At 44.4% G+C, this 13,190-nt stretch overlaps 1 protein-coding gene across 1 annotated transcript; it reads left to right on the forward strand.

Moving 5' to 3' along the window:
* Positions 1-390: 390 nt before the first annotated feature.
* LOC143219696 (uncharacterized) lies at positions 391-3,869 on the forward strand. The gene is made up of 5 exons (XM_076445566.1): positions 391-2,088; positions 2,158-2,167; positions 2,866-3,261; positions 3,357-3,545; positions 3,763-3,869. The coding sequence occupies exons 1-5, from the start codon at positions 391-393 to the stop codon at positions 3,867-3,869; spliced, it is 2,400 nt and encodes a 799-aa protein (XP_076301681.1).
* Positions 3,870-13,190: the final 9,321 nt, after the last annotated feature.

Below are 13,190 nucleotides of genomic sequence, written 5' to 3' on the forward strand. Positions count from 1 at the left end.
TAGCTTAGCCAGATGGACTGGCCTGTTATCAAGTGCCCATACCGTCGAACTTCATGGGTTTTCAGACGCCTCGTCCTACGCTTATGCTGCGGTCGTCTATTTGAAAGTCATCACTCATAACGGAACGGCCGTCATATCCCTCCTAACTGGGAAGTCAAAGGTCGCGCCGATCACTCCGACCTCCATTCCGAGGCTCGAATTATCTGCGGCCGTGCTATTAGCTCATCTCATAGTATTTGTCCGCCCGTCCCTGGGCTCGAGATCCATCTCCTGCTACTGCTGGACGGATTCGTCCATCGTTCTCGCCTGGTTACGCGATCACCCATCGCGATGGAAAAATTTCGTTGCACACCGAGTCCACGACATTCAATGTCGTGTTCCCGATTCCGAATGGCGCCACGTACCTACGTCTTGCAACCAGCCGATTGCGCATCACGCGGTTTGATCGGTCAGGAGTTGCGCGATCATCCATTGTGGTGGACGGGCCCCCAATGGCTACGCTGGCCTCAACACTGTTGGTCTTCCGATCCCCCGGCCCCCACTGACGAACCTCTCTCGGAGGCAAGATCCGCAGCGGTGCACACCTGTTCACAAACTTCTCCATGGACTCTCGCTTCTCGCTTCTCATCCTGGGCGAAGTTAATCCGGATCACTGCGTACATATTCAAATTCATTCACGCCCTTCGCGCCCGGAAAAATACTTCATCACCGATTTCCTCCAACGGTAGCACCGTGTCAGTCGACGAGTGCTCGGAAGCTCGCATCTTTTGGATAAAGTCCATACAACGCGAACAATTCCCAACTGAGCTTGAAGCTCTCACTCACGGTCGATCTGTTTCCACCAAAAGCTCAATCATTTCTCTTAATCCCTTTATCGACAGCGACGGCGTACTTCGTGTAGGAGGGCGACTTCACAAAGCTCAGATTCCCGTTGCTCAAAAACACCCCGTTCTGTTGGCCTCTCACTCGTTAGTCGACTTAATCATCTCCCAAGCGCATCTTCGAACATTACACGGAGGGTTACAGCTCGCCTTAAGCACGCTCCGTCGAGAATTTTGGATATTGAGCGCGCGATCTCTTGTCAAACGCGTCATTCACCGATGTGTAATCTGCGTGCGCGAACGAGCGAAAATTCCGGAGCAACTCATGAGTAGCTTGCCCGCCGCGAGAGTAAATTCACCTCCCCGATGTTTTTCGCATTGTGGCGTTGACTATGCCGGACCAATTCAAGTCCGAGCGTCCGCCGGCCGAGGCATCAAAGCCCGGAAAGCGTACATCGCACTCTTTATCTGCTTAGCCAGTCGTGCCATCCATTTAGAACTTGTCGGGGATTACTCTACCGCGGCGTTTTTAAACGCGTTTGATCGATTCTGTTCGCGGCGTGGGCTTCCGTCCGACATGTATTCAGATAACGGTACGACTTTCACCGGCGCCAATAATGAACTGGCTCGCGCGTACCGCGCAGCTTTACGCGACCCTAACTTTCAGAATAAATCGGCTCACGACAAGATTTCGTGGCACTTCATTCCTCCAGTAGCACCACATTTCGGCGGGTTATGGGAAGCTGGGGTGCCCAGTGTAAAGCACCATTTACGCCGCGTATTAGGCGATCCCATGCTCTCTTTTGAAGAGTTCACGACGCTTCTATGTCGAATCGAGGCCTGCGTGAATTCGAGACCGATCGCCCCCCTCTCCGACGCACTGGACGACTGCGAACCATTGACTCCGGGGCATTTCCTCATAGGGTCTGCTCTAACTACTTCCCCGGAGCCTTCCGTTTTACACCTCAACGAAAATCGACTGTCGCGATGGCAATTAGTTCGCCATAAAATCGAACATTTTTGGAGATTGTGGCAATCTGACTACGTCAACACCCTCCAACAGCGTAGTCGATGGCGACAAACTCGAACCCCGTTGGAACTCGGACAACTAGTCCTAATTCGACATCCGACAGCTCCCCCATGTAAATGGAAGCTGGGTCGAGTCACGCGGCTCCACCCTGGGTCGGATGGACTCACACGAGTCGTCACGGTACGCACCGCTCAATCCGAATTCCAACGACCAATCGTGCAACTCTGCGCTCTGCCTGTGAGCCGTTCCTCGACTTCGAATTAGATCGCATCTAGGTCTCACGACCGTCATTGTACACAATTACAGTGTTGTCAATGTTAGTTCTCAAGTACTCGCTTGTTTTTTTAACAAAAAAAGATGATGAAAAGCATTCTAGCGCCTTCGTTGCGGCGTCGGCTGCGTCCGACCCTACTTTAAGGCAATATTCGCGCCTCCCTCGATTACTGTGTTGAAATCGAGATTTCAAGGCTGGCAGTATGTTCGCGAGCGAATCGAGCGAGCGTCGGCGAGCTCGACACACCGTCATTCGTCCCGTCGTGACGTCAGCGCTCGATCGCGATTTCACGCGAAGTCGCTCATCGGCTCGCGCTCCGACTTCGGGTATCGACAGGATCACGCGAGGATGATCCACCAATCATCGATCCGTCATACTCGCGTGATCCTGTCGAGCCAATCATCCAACGACACCGCTCTGAGGAATCTCCGGGTTCTCGAAAACGGACCAGATATCGATGAACCGTTGTAATCGCCAGTAATCGCAATCAAAATCTACTTTGTATAAAACGGATTATAACGCCAATTCTCAATCTTCTTCTGTACTCTCTCTTTTCATAAACATACATACAGTCCGCTCGCAGTCAGTCAATTCTGTGTTTGGTTCAAGTTATTTTCCACGGTATTTCACCTTCTCGCACAGCGCTGTGCGTAGTCACCGGCAACATCGCGTACGGATTACGAAGTGTTCGCCTCGTTCCGCTACAACACCGCTGCCTGAGAAACGTGTGAAAAAAACAGGTAACAACAACAACGAAGATGAGATTCAATTATCAATACCGCGGCGAGATATCTCTGAATCGCCTGCAACACCAACTTTGGAATCTTCTATGCGTGAAATTTATGAAAATCCTAAAACGCATGAAGAGGAAGCTCAACAGCTATCCGGGAATCTAGGACCTCTGGCGCGTCAATATTTACAAAAGTTTTTTACCGGACCACCTAAACATTCTGACACAGTATATGGTGTATATGTTTCCGATAACGGTACATTGATGCTTGGGAACGCAACGTTCGATGTAACCGGCAACGATGATATCATTATTAACGGTGAAAAGTATATGGGGACTCCAGGTCTTTACGAATTGATATTTAGTAAAATACCTGATGACAAGTTATTCACCGAGGCACAGATAAGCAAACTTATAAAAACATTCTAATTGCTACACAAGCACATCGACGTGGAAATCAGATAATGGGGAACAAAGGTTACAAATATAAACATATTATAGGACCACTGTTTTTAATGCGGAGCGGGAAGGGACTTCCAACTTCTATGAAAGTCACCAACAATCCAATCGATTATATGCATTGGGATGATCCAAACGAACTAGTCGATCGTTTGAAATTATTAGTGTCTTCGAAGAATGCAGGTCACACTGGTCATAACAACGAAATAATATCCATAATCGAAGAACTTCGTGAGGCTAATTTAATAGTATAAATTAAAATATAATAGTATAAATAAATAGTACACACATTAATCTAATTAGTTGCTAATCGCTACTATCGAAGAATAACAACTATAAAAACAATGTTTATCAACAAATTCGGCACATTATTAAAAGCTAACGAACAAGTTGGAAACTCGTCAGACTTTCTATCCATCATTTAAAAATTATGTGCATGATACTGCAGTGTGTTTGAACGATGATAATTTGTACGATGCGAAAGGGATTCGTATATGCTGCATAGGTGTACCTCTTGAGAATACTGATGCAGTTAAGAAACTTGTTACGGATTAGGATGGATAGAACTCAGCACTGAGGTCAAACTTTAACTTTATTCACCCAAGTCAGGTACGGGTACTCTCCGATTGAGAAGTGCCCCGGCGTCAGGGCTGCAGGATCCTCAGGGTCGTCTGTCAAGGTTAGTACGAATTTTGAGAGGCGGCAAGCTTCGATACCAGTCAGGAGCGTGGTCAGCTCCTCGAAGGATCGTAGCTGCTTTCTGATTATCCTGCGTCGGTGGTGCTTAGCTGAGTTGACCGTAGCCTTCCGGATTTCTCCAAAGTGTGGAGAGGAAGGGAGATTAGATTTCCAGGAGTTGCCTTCTCTGGAGTTCCGCTGACCACGATCCTGCCTGGATCGAAGGTGCGTAGGTGCATCATAATAGCTTTCAGATCTGTAAAAGGGAACGTTGTTAGAGCTAACGGAAGAATTTTGAATTTTAGATTGAGCAGATTGCACTTTGCTGAGTAAACAAACGGTGCTACGATGGATACAAGGTGTTACCAACAGAAGACCGCTGAGGATCCAACCCTCCTGGCGTAGCGTTGCCAAGGGGGGTTGTGTTCCCCCATGAAGGCCTCGGTTGTGGGCAGCTTCGACCCACAACGTAGCCAGAGGGGATACGTACAGTGGAGATGTTCCTCCGAGCACAGTTCGCTCGGGGAACCCAGAGTTCTGGAGAGAAGCAGCAGTAATCTGACAGAGGCCAGAGCGAGAGAGCGAGAACCAGTTGATGCCGAAAAAGCAGTGAAGGATGAGAGCTTCCCATCCACCGACTCCTTTCAGCTTTGCGGTGGAGTGACCATCCAGAATGCTCCTGGAGTTGGGTGCCCACGCGCGACGTGGAAACCCGCCCGCCATGCGGATCCAGCACTCCGATGGAAGCCAGCTGAGGCTCCAGCGATTCTGTCGTAAAGTGAAAAGAGCAGTTTGTGTCCCCCCATGCTGGCATCGTTTGTGGGCAGCTTCGACCCACAACTTAGCCTGAGGGGATACATGAAGATGATATCTTCCTCCGAGCGCAGCTAGCTCGGGGAACCCAGAAATCCCGAGGGATGTAGAAGTGGAGAATTGGCAGCAGACCGAGGTAGAGAGTCCGTTGTTGCTGAAGACGCAGTGAGTGGTAAGGTCCCATTCGCCGAATCCTTTCAGCTCGGAGGTAGAGAGATCGTCAAGGAGGCTCCTGCAGTTGAAGGTGCTATGTTGAAACCCGCCCGCCATGAGGAGCTCTCGGAGTTCCGGCGACTTAGGTCCCGCCTCAGGACGTGTGTCCACTCCTAGAAGATGGTCAGCCAAGCAGCTGACTCTCCTGATGCGAGAGTCCAGTGGGTAGAGGGGCTCCTCCACCTTAGCGAGGTGACAGCTGGGTGCGAGGTACGGTGCACAAATCAGACCGCAAGTTACGGTTCTCAGATCGCAATTGAGTAATTTTATTTCCTGTGCAGGTCTCCGTCCGATCAGCTGCCATTTTTGGTGATCAGGAGGTCCGAGTAGAGGCGGATGCATCCTGTCGGCCAGTGATTTAGATTGGGCTTGTGCCCAAAGCAGAAGATTGTGGTAGAGATGGTTTAGTTTCTCCCAAACCACGTGGAAGTCGGTTGCGTTTGTCGCAACGTTCTTGAAGACTGCGGCGGCGTCGCCTTGTAAACAATTCTTCAAATGATGCAGAAGTTCCAGTGAGGACAGAGATGGGTCGCTTGCTACAAGCGACGTAAACAAGTCGCGAAAGGCTGGCCAGTCCTTGTAGTGACCCTCGAACGTTGGCAGAGACGATGTTGTCAACGCAGCGCGTGACCTTGTAGAGCTAGTCTCGACGACCGTTGGATTTGAAATCGCCGACTTCGTAACGGTCGCAGCAGCTTTCAGTTCGGCAATCATGTCGTGCAAAGATTCGACCTGCTCGAGGTAAGTCATGCGGGACTTACCGAACTCATCATCTTTGAAATAAGAGGTCTCCGTTAATTGGGCATCTGTTTCCGAGCCGGTTCTAATATCAGAATCGCCCTCGCAGTAATCAGCCCAGTGTTGATCGAGCATGCGGCAGACAGTCTGAAGCAATTCCATGTAGATATTGGCCTTTCTTCCTTAGATTGGCCACCACGCGAGATAACCGTCTCGCGATGCGATGCTGGTGGTCGATCAGGTCAGCCATTGTTTCAGAGCACAAGTCGAAGCATAGAACGGTCGAACAAAGTCTAGTTTGAATTTTCAGTTGCACTGCAGCACTGTATCCGGCTCGAAGGACCAAATGTTACGGATTAGGATGGATAGAACTCAGCACTGAGGTCAAACTTTAACTTTATTCACCCAAGTCAGTAGGATATATAGGGGGGTTCTGTGACACTTCCCAATTCAGGCGGTTCTGAGGAACTTTCCAATTCACGGGAGAGCGGTACCGCATTGCACAAGCATTACGTCATCTAGGCCAAGGACAAAGCTGCTAGGCACCGCCCCCTTCTTTCTGACGTCATCTAGGCCAAGGACAGAGCTGCTGAGTCATCACTTAATGGTATTGCACAAGCATTACGTCATCTAGGCCAAGGACAAAGCTGTTAGGCACCGCCCCCTTCTTTCTTACGTCATCTAGGCCAAGGACAGAGCTATGAGTCATCACTTAAATTTTTTCGCGGGGAGGGAGGACAATCCCTCTGAAACATGATACTCCTTTGGTATTGCACAAGCATTACGTCATCTAGGCCAAGGACAAAGCTGTTAGGCACCGCCTCCTTCTTTCTTACGACATCTAGGCCAAGGACAGAGCTGCTGAGTCATCACTTAATGGTATTGCACAAGCATTACGTCATCTAGGCCAAGGACAAAGCTGTTAGGCACCGCCCCCTTCTTTCTTGCGTCATTTAGGCCAAGGACAGAGCTGCTGAGTCATCACTTAAATTTTTTCGCGGGGAGGGGGGACAATCCTTCTGAAACATGATACTCCTTTGGTATTGCACAAGCATTGCGTCATCTAGGCCAAGGACAGAGCTGTTAGGCACCGCCCCCTTCTTTCTTACGTCATCTAGGTCAAAGGCAGAGCTGCTGAGTCATACCCCCCTTCTTTCTTACGTCATCTAGGCCAAGGACAGAGCTGCTGAGTCATCACTTAAGGGGTGGTACCGCAGAGCGGTATTGCGCAAGCATATATTACATCATATTTTATTGCATCATATTTTTTCGCGTGGAGGGGGGGCAATCCCTCTGAAAGGTGATACTCCTTTGGTATTGCCCAAACATTACGTCATCTAGGCCAAGTTCAAAGCTGTTAGGCACCGCCCCCTTCTTTCTTACGTCATCTAGGCCAAGGACAGAGCTGCTGAGTCATCACTTAAGGGGTGGTACCGCAGAGCGGTATTGCGCAAGCATATATTACATCATATTTTTTCGCGGGGAGGGGGACAATCCCTCTGAAAGATTATACTCCTTTGGTATTGCACAAGCATTACGTCATCTAGGCCAAGGGCAAAGCTGTTAGGCACCGCCCCCTTCTTTCTTACGTCATTTAGGCCAAGGGCAGAGCTGCTGAGTCATCACCCTTGTCTTTAAGGGTAGCAACGAATAAATAGGACACGATGGAATGTGAATTGTAGTCTTCGCAAACGTTCCATCGTTGCAAGCGTTTTATCGTGGTAAAAGTTATTCGGTATTCATAATTATACCGTGGCGCATCAACGGATGCTCAAGCGATATCTTTGGTGTTGTTTCATGTAAGATCCTTCATTGTTCCATACGTGACGGTTTTCGCATACTGTCCGTTAGACTTGTGGAATGAATGTATCGAGGAAAAAAGATGAAATGACAGCACCAACGTTGAAAATTTAGCTTGGCCTCACGTTATAAATTCATACTTGAGCGATCATTTCTCCATCGAGCTGAAAACATTGGTGGTACGTTTAATGCGAAACGACACAACGAGTCGTGTATGTTTCACTTACACGAAAAGATTTAGTCAAGTTGTGGCGCGATGGCCGGTGATCAATTCCCCGTCCGCGATATTGAACATCATCGAAACGGGCGAACATCGCATCGTTGGATGCAAAGTGTAATTATATTTTTGAGAACTGGAAATTTAACGAATGATATCAAATCAAAGTTGAAAGGAATATTTTGTTAACAACCGTGCGGTAGCAAGATGATTGAAACGTTGTTTTTTTTTAAAAAACTTTTTTTATTTTTTTAATTAGATGAATCAAATTATGCAAATCCTGGACTTGGACGGATTCATGGTTGGCAAAAGATTTCTATGCGAAGAGTTGGCAATAATAAATATGCATGATGGTTCATTTGAAAAAGCCGATTTTAAACTGAACATGGATTTTTCCGATTTGTCATACGCAGACAGAAGAACTGTTACTTACATTAGAAATTACATACACGGAATTCCATTCAAGGATTTTGGACATGAAAAATACAGACAAGCAGATATATATGATGTGATAAAAAATTTTGTTTCTAATTATGAGAATCCTTTAGTTGCTTACAAAGGAGGATCGTTTGAAAAACAACTATTGCAACATTTAGGAATACAATCGGTAAATTTAGAAGTATTTGGTTGTCCAAAATATGAAGAATTAATAAATTATCCTGGATATAATGTTACTAATAATCATATATGTCAGCTTCACTGTTACTCATCGAAGCACAATCATTGTAGTTTAAGCGAAGTTATAACATTTCGCGAATGGCTCAATAAACATATTATATGAATTACGGACTATATTTATTATATGATGTCCTTCGCTCGCAAAATATCCCTACCAGACCAACCGCATGATTATCGTTTTGAATATGAGAGACTTCAGAGTTTTGACAACTGGGGATATAATGATATTGTCAATCCTAAAGATCTTGCCGCAGCAGGGTTTTTCTACATAGATTTGGAGGATTGGGTGAAGTGTTTCGAGTGTGGCTTACAACTGCATGAATGGGAAACAGAAGATGATCCGGTGATAGAACATAAAAAATGGTCGAGAAAATGTCAATTCATTCGCGGAAAAAGTTGTGGCAATGTACCGATTGGGGTGGACTCCGAAACGATTCAGTCACTACCACGCGGTAAAGACGAATGTGGATTATAATGTACTGTCTATCTTATACATGTGAAATAGTCAGTCTGCAAGTTGTTCGGGGGCTACTGTCCTTCTTCAATGCTGACACGAAAGCTTTGCACACGTCGGTCGCATTTTTTACTCTTCATTAAAATAAAATTATTTGAGAATATCTCTTTTGTATTTTTTTTTATTACAACATTACATACAATTCCTACAGAAAAATGAAATTGAAGCAGAATTATCGCAATATAAAGTATAGTCGTTTAGAAAAAATTAATTATCATAATTAAAATACGAATAGAAAAAATAGAATTAAAGTATATTCGTTTTAGCTATCCACGAATTATGTGATGCGTCCATTCCCAGCCATTTTACATATACTTTATTTCCTTTTCTGCGTAATATTTTTTCAACTAAGTATATGTCAGAATATTTTACCGCGCGTATCTCATGTTCATAAAATCCTCCGGCAATAGACCGAGCATATTTTTTGCAAAGTCAGCATATTTTTCAGGGGACTTGGTTTCATGTTTCGCGATACCCCCTTCTTTCTTGCGTCATCTAGATCAAGGCATACCTTAGAGTGGAATAGTTGCTGAGTCATCATACCCCTTATCTTTAAGGATATCATATTTCGAAACTCGAACACGTTTCTAAGAGCGGTATTGCACAAGCATATATTGCATCATATTTTTTTCTAAAAAATTAGACCGATTTTGCAAAGTCAACATATTTTTCAGGGGACACGTGCACTTGGTTCACCTTGAAACGTGTTTCGCGGTACCCCTCCCCCTTTCTTTCAAGCATTGCGTCATATTTTTTTCTAAGAAGAGTGAAGGGATACATGTTTTAAAAGAGTGTGTGTCGTCGATGCCGAGTATCAAAATGTTTGTCAAGTGCAGTGGATGGGGCTTTCCCCCATCATAGAAGTTATCAAAATGTTATGTTCGGTAACATAATCCCCTGACAATCTGATTGAACTGAGCCATATAAAGGGTTATCGAAACTGTCAGGAATCATAGAAATCAAACTTCTACCCCCACTGAAAAAAATGTACATCGTATACCGAAGATTGAACGTATGTTCTTCAAAATTTTTTAAAAATTTCTTTGCGTTTCTCAAATATTTTGTAGTCAACGATGGTCCTTCGGGCAAGCTCGCGCATGTTTTCAGATAATTTAAAAACTTTTTTTCAGATTTTACAAATCTCTCTCTCTCTCTATCTCTCTTTCAACCCCGTACTTGTATTGAATAAACCATCCAAAGTTCATTATTTTTTATATCAAAATAATATTGAATAAACCATTATTTATATTACTACTTACTATTTTGCTTACTACTTACTACTACTATACATTATTACTATTATTTATTGAATAAACACAAAATTATTTGAAAGGTCTCATTTTTTTTTTATTTAGAACTATCTTCCTCCTCCTACTATTACAGTTCAACTCGTGTAAAACGGCTGGAAATGGATGCGTTGTAGATATATTCTTAATTTATTCGATAAATACTCATCCTAGCGCTTTGATACTTGATATTTATTGTTAAAATAAAAGAAAGAGACGCGAACAGTAGCCGCCGCTGGTTCAAAGGCCTACGTTGTCGCTGTTCTTCGTTACCTTCGAAATTACATCATCCACTCTCCATACAGCGAGATATTTTTTTACATTAGTGGTAGGGATTCTTCATTATTCTTTGTTTCCTGCGAACAGACAGTTATATATCATGTTATATATACTTTAGTGTATTTCTTTCTTTGAAAAAATTTTATTTACCTTCGAGCGACGATTCTTTGACGAATCCGCAGACGTCCATACCGCGCGGGTTTGGCGGGATTGTATCGGGATCGACTCCGATCGGTATGTTGCCGCAGTTCGCCCCGCAAACGTATCCGCAGGATCTCGACCAGGCGCGATGCTCCTTCATGGGATCGTCGTCCTCTTCCCATCGAGTCAGCTGTATGCCGCATTCAAAACATTCGACGAAATCCTCATCACCCAGATGGAAAAATCCTGCGATGGCGAGTTTTTCAGGCTGAACGATGTGCGAGTAACGCCAGTTGCGGAAACTTTGGAGTCTGTCGCGCTCGAGGCGATAATAGGGTGCTGCTGTGGGATTCTGATCGGTTGTTGCGACGGCTGCAGAATCCATCTCTGATTTCGCAATCATTATGAAAACACTATGCGGAAAGTAAAAAGAGTTGTTGTGTTTTTTGGCGTGGAAAAAATTCAAAGTTGCGTTTTATAACTGATACTTTGCATGTTTTTTATAATTGTTAACCCATGCTTGAAATGTTTGCACTTCGCGCAGACAGCAATGGTATGTAACGTTATTTGTTGGTCGCCAACAGTGAAGTCGACACGGTTCAACGTTGACAATTTCATACACGGGATCACGAACTAGTACATCATATTTCGGACAGTTGAAATCTTCTAAATTTATGGAGTTTATTTTCATTTTCCGAAGGATGTCTCTCTCGAAACATCCTCCTTTGTATGCTACGACGGGATTCGCGTAATCACGCACAAAATTTTGTATAATTTTGAATATATCATTCTGTTGATATTTTTCATAGCCGAAAATCTTTAAATGGAATCCCGTGTATGAAGTTGCTGACATACCATGCAGACTTTCTGTCGGCGTCGGATAAACAATGAAAGTTCTTCCCTAAGCGAAATTCAGAGAGTTCGAACGAGCCGTCGTGACAAACATCGATAATGGCCAATTCTTTGCATATAAAATTTTTTTCTACAATGAATCCGTCCATGTCAATGATTTGAGTGATTCGATCCATCTACATAAAGAAAGTTTTTTTATCAAATTTTCAATCATTTACTAATTTTTTATACTCACCGTTGAAGAAAAGGATGGGATGATAAAAAACACACGATGTAACTCCGTATAGCGACCGTGATTTTCAACGTTTGTTATGATATAACTTCGTACAACGACTGTAACGAGCGATTTATAATGAATACCCCTACCACTAATTCAAAAATCTATGGGGAGGGGATGATATTATTACTGTATTTTTTCTTTTTAATAAATATGAGTTTAATTGTATGAGTGGGGGGAGGAGGATTGTTTTTAAATAAAAACAAATATCTTTCTCGTAATTTTTTATTTGATAAAGTATATATTTTTATCTGCATAAGCGGTTTAAGTAATTTTTTCGAACAATGTTTGTCAATTCATGCTGCAACCAAAGTATACGTGGACACGCTTAACGCGAAGCTTGAATCCGTGATCGTGAAAAAAACTGGTCAAAGAACTGAAAACCGCTAAAGAGACGATAAAGTCTGAACTATTAGCTAAACAGGATGAAAAACTGATCGAAGACCTGAAAACCGTTAAAGAAACGATAAAGTCTGAAATACTGGCAAGAAACGTGTCGACGGTCCTTGAGGGAAATCCATGGATAGCAATCGTCATATTGCATACTATACATGCGCTATACCTGTACCTGTACCTGTCTGTAGCTGCTCATGTACCTGCCTATACCTGTCTGTAGCTGTTCCTGTACCTGTCTGTAGCTGTTCCTGTACTTGTCTATACCTGTCTGTAGCTGTTCCTGTACCTGTCCATACCTGTCTGTAGCTGTACCTGTACCTGTTCCTGTACCTGTCTGTAGCTGTTCCTGTACCTGTCTATACCTGTCTGTAGCTGTTCCTGTACCTGTCCATACCTGTCTGTAGCTGTTCATGTACCTGTCTGTAGCTGTCTGTAGCTGTACCTGTACCTGTTCCTGTACCTGTCTGTACCTGTACCTGTACCTGTTCCTGTACCTGGCTGTACGTGTCTATAGCTGTACCTGTACCTGTACCCTATACCTGTATTATCGATATTAAGTAGCATTCATCGAGTCATATCAAGTTACCATAAAATCATCAACCTTGAGGCGGTTCCCCTTATCTTTATCTTTTCAAATGCATGTAGGATCGTGTCCGAACGGAAACACGTTCGAACTTCGCTCAACACGTGTGGTCCACAACCGCTTGTGGTGACGTCACTTCCCGCGAGTTGATGTGAAAGTCACATACCCCCCTTCTTTCTTTTTAGTTTCTTTTTTCTTTCTGGGGGGTATGTGACTTTCACATCAACTCGCGGGAAGTGACGTCACCACAAGCGGTTGCGGACCACACGTGTTGAGCGAAGTTCGAACGTGTTTCCGTTCGGACACGATCCTACATGCATTTGAAAAGATAAAGATAAGGGGAACCGCCTCAAGGTTGATGATTTTATGGTAACTTGATATGACTCGATGAATGCTACTTAATATCGATAA

Source organism: Lasioglossum baleicum, unplaced genomic scaffold (assembly GCF_051020765.1).
Source record: "Lasioglossum baleicum unplaced genomic scaffold, iyLasBale1 scaffold0059, whole genome shotgun sequence".
In the NCBI taxonomy this organism is placed as follows: domain Eukaryota; kingdom Metazoa; phylum Arthropoda; class Insecta; order Hymenoptera; family Halictidae; genus Lasioglossum; species Lasioglossum baleicum.

Bases quoted from the DNA above. Each gene is read 5' to 3' on its own strand.
- LOC143219696 (XM_076445566.1), top strand. From the start codon at position 391: ATGGCGCCACGTACCTACGTCTTGCAACCAGCCGATTGCGCATCACGC. The intron at 3,262-3,356 runs GCAAACTTATAA...AACATATTATAG, and splicing joins ATTCACCGAGGCACAGATAA to GACCACTGTTTTTAATGCGG. The intron at 3,546-3,762 runs GTGAGGCTAATT...ATGATACTGCAG, and splicing joins ATCCATAATCGAAGAACTTC to TGTGTTTGAACGATGATAAT.